Below are 12,315 nucleotides of genomic sequence, written 5' to 3'. Positions count from 1 at the left end.
GCCGCCGCCATGTTCGCCCGCCGCCCGCGCTCGCGGCTCTCGCGAGACCCGGCGCTTCAAAGGGCGATGGCTCCGGGTGGGCCCCACAGCGGCGCGGCGGCGCCACCTGGCGGCGGCCGCCGGGAACGGCGCGGCGGGGAGATGGAGCCGTGACGTCACGTTTCCCTTCTGTCGTGACGTCACGTTCTCAGTGTCGTGACGTCACCAGGCCACAGCCTGAGAGGGAGGTGCGGGGCTGGCAGCGGGGTAAGAAACCGCCAGCGGGTCCCAGGTTTCCCCGGTGCCCCGCACGTTTCTCCCAGGGAAGGAGGAGCGTTGCCTCGCTGGGAGACAGGCGGGGACGAAGGGAGACCCTCACTGAGACCCCCACCCTGGAGAGGCTGGGGTCCTCGGGTACCCCAGATCCCGGTCCCTTCTCCAAGGAGCAGGACAGGATTGATGGGTGGCGGGGAATGTGCCTGGGTCACTCGTCCGCAGGGGTCCCGGGTCGTGCCGTCCCCGCTCCCACCAGCCACGGCAGGAGAGGGATGGAGGGAGCTGGTGGTGGGGACGAGCCCAGGAGGGATGGAGGGGAGGATGGAGAGGGAAACGGGCAGGACGAGAACTGGAGGGCTGGAGGGATGAGTCGGGTGGATAAGGCTGGAGGCAGTTAGGGAAGGGTGGGAAGGAGAGAGGGAGAAAGAGAGGAACGAGAGACGGCGGAGTTGGAAACGGGGAGGGATGTCAGCGCGGAGATGGGGGTGGAGGGGAGGGAGGATGGAGATAGGGACGGAGGGCTGGGAAGAGGGATGGGGAGAAGAGGGGAGGGGGCTGCCGGAGAGGGGGGTGCCCGGGGCGGCGCTCGGGGCCGCTGTACAAATAGGGCGGCTGCGGGTGACCCGGGCAGACATGCGGGTCCCGCTCCGCTCCGCGCCCGCGCTGGCGCTCTGCGCCCTCGCCCTGCTCCGCCTGGGCTGCTCATCCCCCCGGGCACCCACCTGGGCACCGACCGGAGCATCCCCCAGAGCACCCACCCGGGCGCCCACCCCGGCCCCGGCCCGCGCCCCGCCGCGCTGTCCCCCGCTGATGCTGCAGCTGCTCCGCGCCCCTCCCGCCCCGCTCCGCGCCGCCGCCGCCGCCGCCCTCAGCCTCTCCCCGCACGGTGAGTGGGGCCTCGGCCCCGGACATCCCTGTCCTGGGACCGGCACTGTCCCCGGGACCCTCACCATCCCTGAGCATCCCTGTCCTGGGACCGGCACTGTCCCCGGGTCCCGTGCGGTCCCCGGGCAACCCTGTCCCCGGGATCAGCACCATTCCTCTTCCCGGGACTGGCACTATCCCCAGGCGTCCCTGTTCTGGCACAGTTACAGTCCCCGGGACCTGCACCGGCCCCAAGCATCCCTGTCCAGGGATCCCCACCGTCCCGAGAATCCCTGTCCCCTGGACCAGCCCTGCCCGGAGCTCTCGCTGGCTCTTGGGGTGGATCCAGCAGCTTTCCCCTGACCCTCGGGCTCCCGCAGCAGGGGCACGAGGGCACCGTCCCTCCCTGCGCTGGCACCCCCGGCCCCACGTCCCCTCACCTTGCCCTTGGCTTTCAGGCTCCCTGCAGAACGGCTCCCGCTGGGCGCTCTCCTTCGACATGTCCTCCCTGTCCAGCAGCCAGGAGGTGAGTCTGGCCCAGCTCCGCATCCGCCCGCCCGGGCTCTCCCACTCCCACAACGTCTCCCTGGACATCTACCACAGCCAGCGGCGCAGGTGCCGGGGCCACGGGACCTGCACCCACCAGCTCTTCCTGGGCACCGTGGCCGGCAGCCCCTCTGCCACCCAGGCCTCCTGGGAAGTCTTCGAGGTCACCAACCTGCTCCGGTCCTGGCTGCACCAAGCCGTGGTCCCCGGGCACCACAGTCCCATGGGAAAGGAGCGGTGGGAGGTGAACACCTCAGATGTCCCGGCCACCAGTGCAGTGCACTCGCCCACCCTGAGCGACGCTGGCCACTGGGAGCCAGCCCTGCCCCAGGACGTGGCAGACAGAGTCCTGCTGCTCGTCTTCTCCACGGACAAGTCTCCGGGAGACCACAGCCTCATCAGGACAGCGGAGACCTCCAAGTACATCATGCGTGACAGCGGCTCCCAGGGCGAGGGGACGCGCCGGCACCGCAGGAACAGGATGGAGAAGCAAAGGATCAAAGCGAGCGACGCTGCTGCGGCCACGCCGCGGGAGGAGGGCAGGGCCCTGTGCAGGCGGGTGGACATGATGGTGGATTTCGAGCAGACGGGCTGGGGCAGCTGGATTGTCTACCCCAAAAAGTACAACGCCTACCGGTGCGAAGGGCTGTGCCCCTCGCCCGTGGACGAGACCTTCAAGCCCACCAACCACGCGTACATACAGGTAAGAGGAGCTGCCCCTGTGCCCCCCACACTCCCTGCCCTCCACCCACGGTAGGGGGGATGTTCTGCCCTTCCCGTGTCTCCCACAGAGTTTGCTGCAGCTCTACAAGCCCAACCAGGTGCCGTGTCCCGCCTGCTCCCCAGTCAGGATGAGTCCCCTCTCCATGCTCTACTACGAGAAGGGCGAGATCGTCGTCCGCCACCACGAGGACATGATCATCGAGGAGTGTGGCTGCAACTGAGGCCACCTCGTCCCCCACTGGGAAGGGGCACATTTCTGCCCAGAAGTGCCCCCAAGGACCGACCACCCGACCTACGGCCATCGCACAGACCGGGGCATCTCGAGCCCGTGTGACTGTGGGTCAGCAAAGCCCTGGCTGGGCCAGGGGAGGAGTGGGGTGCCGGGGTGTTAGCGTTGCTTCATGGCCATGGTGCATGGCTGGATCCAGGCTCCACGCAGGAAAGGCCACCAGCCACCTCCCTTTGGCACCTTGGTGCCCCACAGGGTGATTTTCCAGGAGCTGTGGTGCTGCTGGGAGGTGTGCCTGGGGCAGCCAAGGGCAGAGGATGAAGTGCAGGACTGGAGCATGGCAGCATCACTCCCTGCCAGGGCACACTCTGCTCCCTCCATGAGACCATGGATCTGCTCAAGCCTTTTCCCCCCTCACTGGATGGGGTGGTAGAGAAAGGGTCACGGTTGTAAAACTCATCAATAAATTATATATATATATATATATATTAAAAATGCCTGGTGGTTCAGCTGGTTTCCACAGCCCGTTTTTGCTGTTGGTGGTCTGTGAGGGTGCAGTTCCTCCATCTCTCTGTCCATTTGCTCCTTCACCAGTAACACCAGAGCAGGTGGGCTCTGGCTGTTCCTGACACTGCCAGAGCAAAGGGGTCCCTCCAACAGTGCAAAAGATGCTCAAAAGCTCCAAAGTTCATGTGAGATAAGGACGAAGCTGCTCCCACTCTGACGGGAGGTTGCTCAAGAGCAAGCAGGGAGGCACCTGCAGGCGGGGAAGGGGAGGTTAAAGGGATTTCCCACCCTTATTTACCCCTCGGAGATAAGGGAAGGGCCGTGCTTTCTAACGGCAGTGAATTCTAAGCCTTGTGGCCAGTGCAGGCAGCTCCTTTGGGTCACCAACCCCGTGACAGCAGGAGAACCGCAGCCCCAGGCAACACCCGGGCCTCCAGTGCCCTGGGGTGACCGTGTCCCCCCTGCACCCCAGTCCTGGCGGGGGATGCTCCTCCTGGGCAGAGAGAGTCAGTGCCGGGGTTTGGCTGCAGCCCCGGCCGTGGGGCTGGGGTCCCCCAGGCTCAGGGCTGCCCCCGTGGATGGGGAACACAGCACTCGCGGGGGGGACCCACGGTGGCCCCCGCGCAGCCGAGGGGACGGGAGGGACCACAAGCGTCGGGGCTGGCGGCGGGTGGCCCTGGTGGCAGCGCAGGATGGGACAGGGGCCACCTCCATCCCGCCCCTCCTGGGACCAGCAGCCCCGACTCCACATCCCAGCCCAGCCTGATTATCCCCAATCCACATCCCAGCCGGCGGATAAACAAAGCGTGTCTGGTGTGTCCCCCCTCCCCAGCAGACCCTCCCCGGGGCCGCTTACATATTCCAACAGCTTTCACACTGCGACCATCCCGTCATTAGAGGGTCATTTGCAGGAGCTGTCAAGGGTGGGCCGGGGGCGCGGGGCTGACCCCCGGCAGGAGGCAAAGCCATGCAGAAACCTGCACATCTGCTCTGTGGGTGACATAAAATCACATTATTTTGCCTCTTTCTCCGCGGTTTTGCCACTCCTGCTCATAAACGGGAGGATTCACACCCTCACGCCCAGCCCGGGACGCCCTGGCCCCCCCCAGCCCCCACTGTATCTCTGCCATCTCTGCCCCTCCATCACGCCTGTTTGGAATCCAGCAGAGGGTTCAAAAGTTGTGGCGGGGCAGGGGGAGGCAGCAGCCGTTCCCTGGGAAGAGCGGGGTGGAAAAATAAAGGCTGAGATTCCAGGGCTGTAAGGAAAACATCAAAGTGCGGGCGGTGACAATAAAGCCGGGTTTAGGCGAGGATCTGCTGGCGAGCCGGGCTCTGCCAGGCTCAGGCTGTGAGCAGGGACCTGATCTGAGCAGGGGGAGCTGTGGCCCTGCTCCTGCCCCAATCCACATCGGCTGTGGAGGGGCCGTGGGGGGGACAGAGGGAGCCCAGACACGCAAGACAATAAAGTGGGGGGACAGCCCCAGCCCTGCCACGGGGTGCTGCCTGAGACCCTTCAGCATCCCAGGGCCAGAGGGGAGCTGGCAGATCTCTGCTCTGGGAAGGGCTGGCTTGGTCTCAGCAGCCTTAAACATAAAGGACAGAGCCTCCCCGTGCAGGGAAGGTTTTCCAGCAGGGAAGGTGCCCGGGGTTTTCTGGGAGGGCAAGACTTGGATACAAGCAGTGACCACTCTGGGAGCACGGCAGTGTGGGGCAGCTGAGCCTGGCTGGGATCAGTCTGGAGGGACAGCCACAGGGATGGCAGGCACGAATTGCTTTGGACACACGAGGAAAGAGCAAAAACAAACAGGCCAAGGGGCTTATCACAGGCCCAGGGTAATATTTGCACAAGTGGTGCACTAAGGCACAAGCTGGGGCGGGCAGGTGGTGTTTGTCCCGTGACTGGGACACAGAGCAGGACACAGGGACATGGAGAAGGACTCAGGGACACAGAGCAGGGCACAAGGACTCAGAGGAGGACTCGGATGTGGAGCAGGATGCAGGGACACCGGGTGTGCTGCTCTACCCTCTTGCGACAAAAAGGGGCCGGGATGGGAAATGCAATGACAAAGCCAACACTTGTCCCTGGACCTCCCCAGAGCATCCCAGTTGTGCCACAGCCACCCACAGCTGCCTTCCCTCCCTCCCTGCCTCCCACCGTGCTCACCAGGGCTCAGCCTGCAGGAAAAGCAGCTCCTTGGCCTGGGAGAGCAAGTGTTGGGCAAGGAACAGAGCCTGGTGGAGCAGGGAACTGCCCTGGAATGCTGAGCTGCTCCGTGCAGGGCTCAGGAAAGCTTGGAGAGCTGCAAACACGAAGGCAGGCAGGAGATGGATCCGAAACTGCCCAGCTGAGGGATGCAGTGGCTGGGGGTGTGAGGGAGGGGGGGAAGGACTGGAGCAATGGGGTGCTGAGACCACTTGGTCCCACGCCACGGGTGGAAAAGTTCAAGGAACGGGCTCAGGACAAATTGCAGGGAGCAGATGCCCACAAGTGTCGCGTCACCTCATCCCATCCACAGCTTTGGTCAGGACTCTCTCTGCCCCCCACGACTGCCCCCAAGTGCCTGTGGCCCCAGGGCCCTGGCCTGGGAACCCAGCGGGAGCCCCAACCCTCCCGGACAGAGCCCTGGTCACACCTGGCCAGGTGTTTCACAGGGAGCCCTCCCTCCCTCCGAATTATCAGCTATGCATTGCTGTCCCAGGCACCTGGGGCTTTGATGCTCCCCCAGATCTGCATAAGCTTCAGATACCAATGCAAAGCTTCCAGGGCAGGGACAAAGTACTTAACACTTCCAGCACGTGTTACCTCTCCTGCAGGTGGGAGGGAATGGGATTTAAGAGCATTACCTGCAATACCTGACCCTTACCCCAAAATCCAGGCCTTTGTACCGACACCAAATCCTGACCCCACAAGGCTCCTGGCTCTTGCAGCAGCTCCTCTCCAAACCCTCATCAGAACCAAACCTGTGCAGAGTTGCAAGACTGATAAAGTCACACCAGAGGGCAATAAATTTGGATTTGTTCCCATTAAGGTTTCAGAGAAATCCTTAAATCTTATCTTGGAGAAATGCGGGTTTATCTGCAGCAATTGCTTTGTTCTGTTACTCATTATTAAGGGTTTGCATATCATAATGTCACCACTGAGCCTCATTAGCAGATATTTAAAAGCTATCTACAGAATCTGATCTGCACAGACACTCATTGTGGTTCAGGAAGTCTGAGGTCCAGGCTGTGTCCTGATATGGATTGTCCTCCTTTGAGGTGCCTCCACTCCCCCTCAGCATTCACACAGCAATGTGTTAGAACCTCTTGCAGACCACATTTATTAAACCCGAGGCTAAAAACACAGATATTTGGTCGATGGGGATGCAAATTGAGCATTCCCCATGGGAAAAATTAACCTTTCTCAGACGAAAATTCCCCTCTCAAACCCAGACTTGTTTCTAACCTCCCCCCTCAGCCAAACCCTCTTTTCCAAAGCCCTGACCCCTGCCTACCACAGGATAAAAAGGAGAAACAAGGGTGAAGTTTCAGCAGGGATGACAAACCCAGGCAAGCACTCACCCCCCAGAGAGATCCACTCTGGAACACCTCAGGCCGGTGGTTTCTTGCCAGAATAAGGGATAGAAGCCACATTTATTGCATTCATCTCCACACCAGGAGACTCCACATGATTTTTATTTCTCCCTTATATAGCATTTCTGTAACTGTTACAGTATTAAAATGATTAACAAAAGCATAAAACTGGAACCAAAACCAAGGGGTGAGAGTGTCTCCTCTGGCACTCTGAGACCCGGCCCCTGGAACAGGACACGCTCTGCTCTCCCAAGGGAATCAACTGCCTTTCCCAGGAGCAGGAAGGCACTCAAGGCGTGGGCTGCTGTAAGCCTGGCTGGTGGGAATCCTCAAAACAAGTCCTGGTGCTTCACTGGATCAGCACTCCCCGGGCAGGTGCGTTAGATGTCCATGTCAAACTGCTCTTCCTCACCTGCTGAGGGGACAAAACCACAAATGAGACCTCTGAGTTCCACACTGAATACCAGAGATTGTACTGAAGGGGCGACTGGCAGCTGTGCTTCAGAAATGGGGCAGTTTGGGCTTAAAAATCTGCATTCAGGCATCGAGGCTGGTGTGAAAACCATCTCGTGAAGCTCTTGTAAAGGTGTCAGCTCTGGGGGATCTTCCTCAGACCCAAAAGAGCAGAGGCAGAAAAAATGCCCTTTAAATAATTTATCCCTACCCCTGGATGTCCTTCTAACAGGGAATGTAAAGACCCACGTTGATGACAATCACTGGTACGAACCCACACAGGCACATTTCACAACCATTATCCCTCCAGCTGCTCCCACAGCCCGGCAGGAGCCAGCCAGAGCAGCCAGGATCTGTTCCTGGGCACAGGGATTCTCTGGGACAGTCACAACCCAGCACCCAAGCCTGCATTTCAGGGTGCCAGAGGGTCCAGCGAGACACTTGAGGTCACAGGAGTGTGAAGGCATGAGGCAACTCTGGAAAGATTCTGCTTGGAGTGAGCATGGAAGCCAACAGGAGCCTTCAGGACTTTATTTTTAGAGAGAAGATAAGTGCTTGCACTTGGTAGCTTCATGTTGCTTCAAGAACTAACCTCAAATAACTCTAAGAACAGTTCTTCAAGAGCAACACTGGCTCGTGTTGCTGTTTCAGGGCCTCGGTGAAGTGTCCCTGTCACAAAGTGGGGTCAGAAACGGGCAGGAGGAATTTACAACTCGTGCTGATATTAAAAACCCTGAGTAAATCCTACTGTGAATTGTAACCTGAAGCCCCAGGCAGCTGCAGCACGGCCCAGGACAGGGAGAGGCAGCAACAGCTGCCTCCTCTGCTCTTCACAGGGCTCCTGATCCAGCAGCAGCTTCCCAAACGCTGAACTAACGGGAATTACAGCAAATCACACTTAATAACTGAAAAAGTCACGTTGCTGGGGCCCACAGCAGGGCCACACAGCCACGAGAACCTCGTTACCCCCATGGCGTCGAGCCCACTCCGGTTTTCCAAGAATTCCCTGGAGCATTGACCACGGCTCATTGGAACCCCCTGGCTCCGTGCCAGCTCTGGAATTTCTAGGAACCAGCCGTGCCCCTCACGGGTTTGCTGGGTCCCTGCTGCCCCCTCTCACCTGCGCTCGCTTTCTCCTCACAGTTTTGCACGTGGTGGTTTTCGAGCTTCAGCTCCTCCACGCTGGGGCTGGTGACGCCTGGAATGTCGGGAAGGTCGGAGGGGGGTGTTTTGGCCACCGGGGAGTTGCGGCACTCCATCAAAAACTTACGGTCGTAGATGATCCTGGTACCTGGGGGAGGAGGGACAAGAACATGGTCAGGTGCCCCTGCCCAGCGTTGGAGCTGGATGGTCTTTAAGGTCCTTTCCAACCCAAAACCACTCTGGGATTGTTGGATATTTAAGTGATAGCTGTGGTTTAGCACTCACTGCTCAGGCTGTGTTGCCTCACAAGAAAGCCAGGCACCTGAGCCTTCACCTTTACTTACAGATACAGTGTTCAAGCACCCAAATGCTGCCAGGCTGCTGCCCAGGGGGAACACAAGGCTCCAAACCCAGCCCGGTGCTGGAAGCGACAGATCCGGCCCCTTCCACCTCGCCCAAGGTCACAACAACCCGCAGAGCAAACAGAAAATTGAATTTAATTTCCACCCATGGCCAGAAGCAGGGCCAAGAGCTGCAGGTGGACACACCTGGACACACCAGGGGCCAGGCCGTGGCCGTGCCCACACAGACACCTCCCTTGGCAGGGCAGCACTTACACACACCTTGCTCAAGGCTTACACAGAGTTGTTAATGCTCCAAGGGTTAACCAGCCCACAGGCAGCTCTCCCTGCCCAGCAAGACAAGCCAGCTCCAGCCCATCACAGTGAGCCTCCGGGCACGGATTTCTAGGAATACACAGAACAGCCTGTTCCTTGTAAAGGAATTGCATGGAAAAAGCTCCAAAACCACAGGCAGAAAAGGGATCTCCCTCCAAACAGCCCACAGCCTTAACCCAGGAAGTGCTGGAAAAGCGTTTGCTTTCCAAGGGCTGCACACCCCCCTGGATCAGGTCTGTCCTGCCCTGCTCCCGTTCCAGCCAGAGGGAGAGGAACTAGTCCTTGTGACCTCCCCAAAAGTGTTAACTAAAGTACACATGTGTGGGCAAACAGCTCCCGTTACCATCTGTCCTGGAACAGTCAACTCCCTTCGCTTTGAACACTATAAATATAAAATAAATATATATAAACCAACGTGTCCGGGTGTTGTGTTCCAGCAGAGTTCTGCAGGGGAGTTCCCAAAACACTGAACAACTTCTCACTCGGGATTTTGAATTTGAGTTGTTTCACAAGGTGTGTGTGGGGGAAATCCAACCCAACATGCAGCTGGCTGGGAGAGGGGTGTTAAGATTCCTGGGAAGCTCGGGGAGCAGGACTAAGACAGGGATTCCTGGAACTGCAGTTCATGTACCAGCACCAGGAGCTCAGGGGCTTCCACATCCTCTGACAGCCACGTGCCCAGAGCTCCTGAAAGCAAAATGACTCTGGGCTGTCACAGAGCCACAAACAGGCTCCTTCACACCCCCAAAGCTGAGTTCCCTGCTGCTGTAAGGGAGGTCAGGGTGGATTTAGCAGGAAAACCACACCCCACGGGACTCTGCTCCCTGGAAGCCCCGAGGGCCTCACTGTGCCCACAGGGCACACAGGGCAGACACAGAGCCCAAGGCTCACACTCCGTGTCCTCCAGCAGCTCTGAATCATCCCCTCCCTCCAGCACCCAAATCCCAGCCCCGGGGCCAGGCAGCACACGGTGTCCCAAAACAGGTTGGGACAGCCCTGGGTGGGTCATGGGAGTGCCGTGGGCACTGCCAGGTGGGCACACCCCAACCTCAGCTCCAGGCACCCACCAGCTCCCCGGGGACAAACAGCTGACAGCCCTCATTACTCCAGGCCGTTAATTGCTCCTTTCTGTTCTGTTGCTCTTGGCTGAGGCTCAGAGAGCCTCCTGTTCTCCAGCACAATTCCTGCAGGCGCTGCTTTCGGAGGAGGGAACACACTGGCCAAGACAACCCCAAACCTCAGCTTTTCTGCACACACAAAACCCACCGTGTGAGTCAGCAGTGCCACTTCCCCTTCTCTCTGAATTTTAACCCCTGGAACCCCGTGGTGGGTCCGAGGGACCAACAAAACCTCCGCCCCCTCCCGAGTGCAGCTTCACCATTCCCGCTGCTCAAATCCATCTGGACATGGATGCAGGGGGGGAAATTCTTAAAGGTGTGGGAAAAACAGTCATCCCAAACCCCTGCTGGGCGGGAGCAGCTGGAATTCTCCACACTGCCCCTGTGCCAGGTGCCATCACCTGGAGCTGTGGCCGCTTTTCTCGAGGCCAAACTGCCCCAAATAAACACCAGAGCAGGAGAGAGGGTACAAAACCCCTCTGATGGAGGAGCCCTTCGTATAGCCTGTTTATTCCTCTAATTTGAGGATCAAATCCCTGAAGATTCCTGACTCCTGGCAGCTCTGGGGCTGCACAGGACTTGCAGCAAACAAGGAGAGAGAACCAGCCCACGGTCTGTTTGCAGCAGTGGAGCTGCCACATTTCCAGGATTTGGAGCAACCTGGGAATAAGAAATAAAGGAAAAGGCCCCCAAGGTTTGGTGACTGCCGGAGAAAACAGCAAATATTAGAGATTAGAATTCATCAGTAACCCGGGGGGATGCCGGGGGTTGCTCCTTGGGGGGCACAGCCGTGATCCCCAGCCCCGTCCCTTGGCAGGTGGGAGCCCCCCGGACCCCTCATTCCTCCTCCGGGCACAGCCGTGTCCGAATTCCCGGGGGAAATCCCTCCCCAAAGCAGAGCCCCCTCCATCAAGGTGGGGACCCCCCCCTTTCATATCCCCATCCCACCAAGGGCCCCCCAAAGCTCCCCAGAGCCCCGGGGGCAAAGCGGGGGTTTCCCCCTTTCTCCCCCTCCTGGGACAATAAGGGGAGCACCCCCTTGGCCAAAGCGAGCCTCCCCAGCCCCTCCCGGGGATCAGGAGCCCCCCGGCCCCCGCGCCCGTGCCCCGCTCACCGCCCGGCGTGGTCCCGAACACGGTGCCCCCCGGCGTGGTGCTGTAGTCGCCGGGCGGCAGCGCGGCCCCGTCGGGCAGCGCCAGGCACTTGCCGGGGCCCGGGATGTCCCGGCTGGGCGTCTGCCCCTGGCAGCAGCGGCCCGACATGACGGCACCGGGACCGCCGGGATGGGGATCGCCGGGATGGGGATCACCGGGACCGCCGGGATCACCGGGATCGGGATCACCGGGACCGCCGGGATCACCGGGACCGCCGGGATGGGGATCACCGGGATCGGGATCACCGGGACCGCCGCCGCTTCCGCGCCGGGACACGCCCCTTCCGCCGCGCGGGAAAAGGGGGCGGGGCGAGCACCAGAGGAGGCGGAGTTTTGCCTAAACATGGGCAGGGGGCGGGGCAGGGGGCGGGGTTTGGCCTGAACGGCAGCGGGAGTGGGCGTGGTTTAGCTCGATGTGGGCGCGGTCTGTGTGTGGGCGTGGTTTAGCCCTAGAGGGGGCGCGGTTTGACTCAATGGAGGCGTGGCTTGACACGAGAAGAGGCGGAGCCTGACGGTGGGTGGGGCACTGGGCGTGGGTTAAGAGGGCCGTGGGCGGGGTCTGTGCGGGGCACCCCCAGTTCCTCCCCTCCCCGAGGCACCCACCGCCTCTGTCCCCTATTTTGGGGGATCCCCCGCCTCGTTCCGTGCCCCTCTCGCCACGCCGGGACCCCCCAGCAGCGCTGCCCCCGCCCCTTCGTGCAGCGGAGCGGGGGGAGCCGCCGTGGGAGGTCCGGGTGGTCCCTGTGCTGTGGGAGCGCTGCGGGGACAGATGTCTGCCCGGCTCGGGTGGAGAAACCCCATCCCAAATGGCTCTGCCACCCCCGGGGGGCCCGGGGACAAACGCGGCAGGGGCCGGGGGGGCCACACACGCCGCGTCCCCGGGGATGCTCCGATGGGATGGAGCGGTGGAAAAATAGCGTTTGTCTTAATATTTTATTAAATAAAAGTTTTAAGGAGAAGCTGGCGGGGGGCGGCGGCGGGGGGGGGGGGCAGGGTGAGCCGGGAGGGACCCCCGTGCTGGGCAGGGGGAGGCTGGGGCGTCCTGGGACGAAGCCCTGGCACAAAGCCCTTCTG

The 12,315-nt window shown here is 60.7% G+C and overlaps 2 protein-coding genes across 3 annotated transcripts; one reads left to right on the top strand and one right to left on the bottom strand.

Annotated features, from left to right (window-relative positions):
* Positions 1 to 9: 9 nt before the first annotated feature.
* NODAL (nodal growth differentiation factor) lies at positions 10 to 2,707 on the top strand. The gene is made up of 4 exons (XM_027667115.1): positions 10 to 76; positions 1,103 to 1,141; positions 1,578 to 2,368; positions 2,457 to 2,707. The coding sequence occupies exons 1-4, from the start codon at positions 10 to 12 to the stop codon at positions 2,607 to 2,609; spliced, it is 1,050 nt and encodes a 349-aa protein (XP_027522916.1). The 3' UTR covers positions 2,610 to 2,707.
* Positions 2,708 to 6,756: 4,049 nt separating this feature from the next.
* On the bottom strand, positions 6,757 to 11,506 carry EIF4EBP1 (eukaryotic translation initiation factor 4E binding protein 1). 2 transcript variants are annotated; one of them, XM_027667083.1, is made up of 4 exons: positions 11,486 to 11,506; positions 11,203 to 11,422; positions 8,271 to 8,441; positions 6,757 to 7,112 (listed from the first exon to the last, which is right to left on the bottom strand). In XM_027667083.1, exons 2-4 carry the CDS (start codon positions 11,348 to 11,350, stop codon positions 7,078 to 7,080), a joined length of 354 nt encoding a protein of 117 aa, XP_027522884.1. In that variant the 5' UTR covers positions 11,351 to 11,422; positions 11,486 to 11,506; the 3' UTR covers positions 6,757 to 7,077. The 2 variants fall into 2 exon arrangements, with proteins under 2 accessions (XP_027522884.1, XP_027522885.1); XM_027667084.1 differs by having other exon boundaries at positions 6,757 to 7,109; positions 11,486 to 11,503.
* Between the last annotated feature and the right edge of the window lie 809 nt (positions 11,507 to 12,315).

Source organism: Corapipo altera, unplaced genomic scaffold, assembly GCF_003945725.1.
Source record: "Corapipo altera isolate COAL_440 unplaced genomic scaffold, ASM394572v1 275, whole genome shotgun sequence".
Classification (NCBI taxonomy): Eukaryota; Metazoa; Chordata; class Aves; order Passeriformes; family Pipridae; genus Corapipo; species Corapipo altera.
This window is presented reverse-complemented; position numbering and strand designations above follow the sequence as displayed.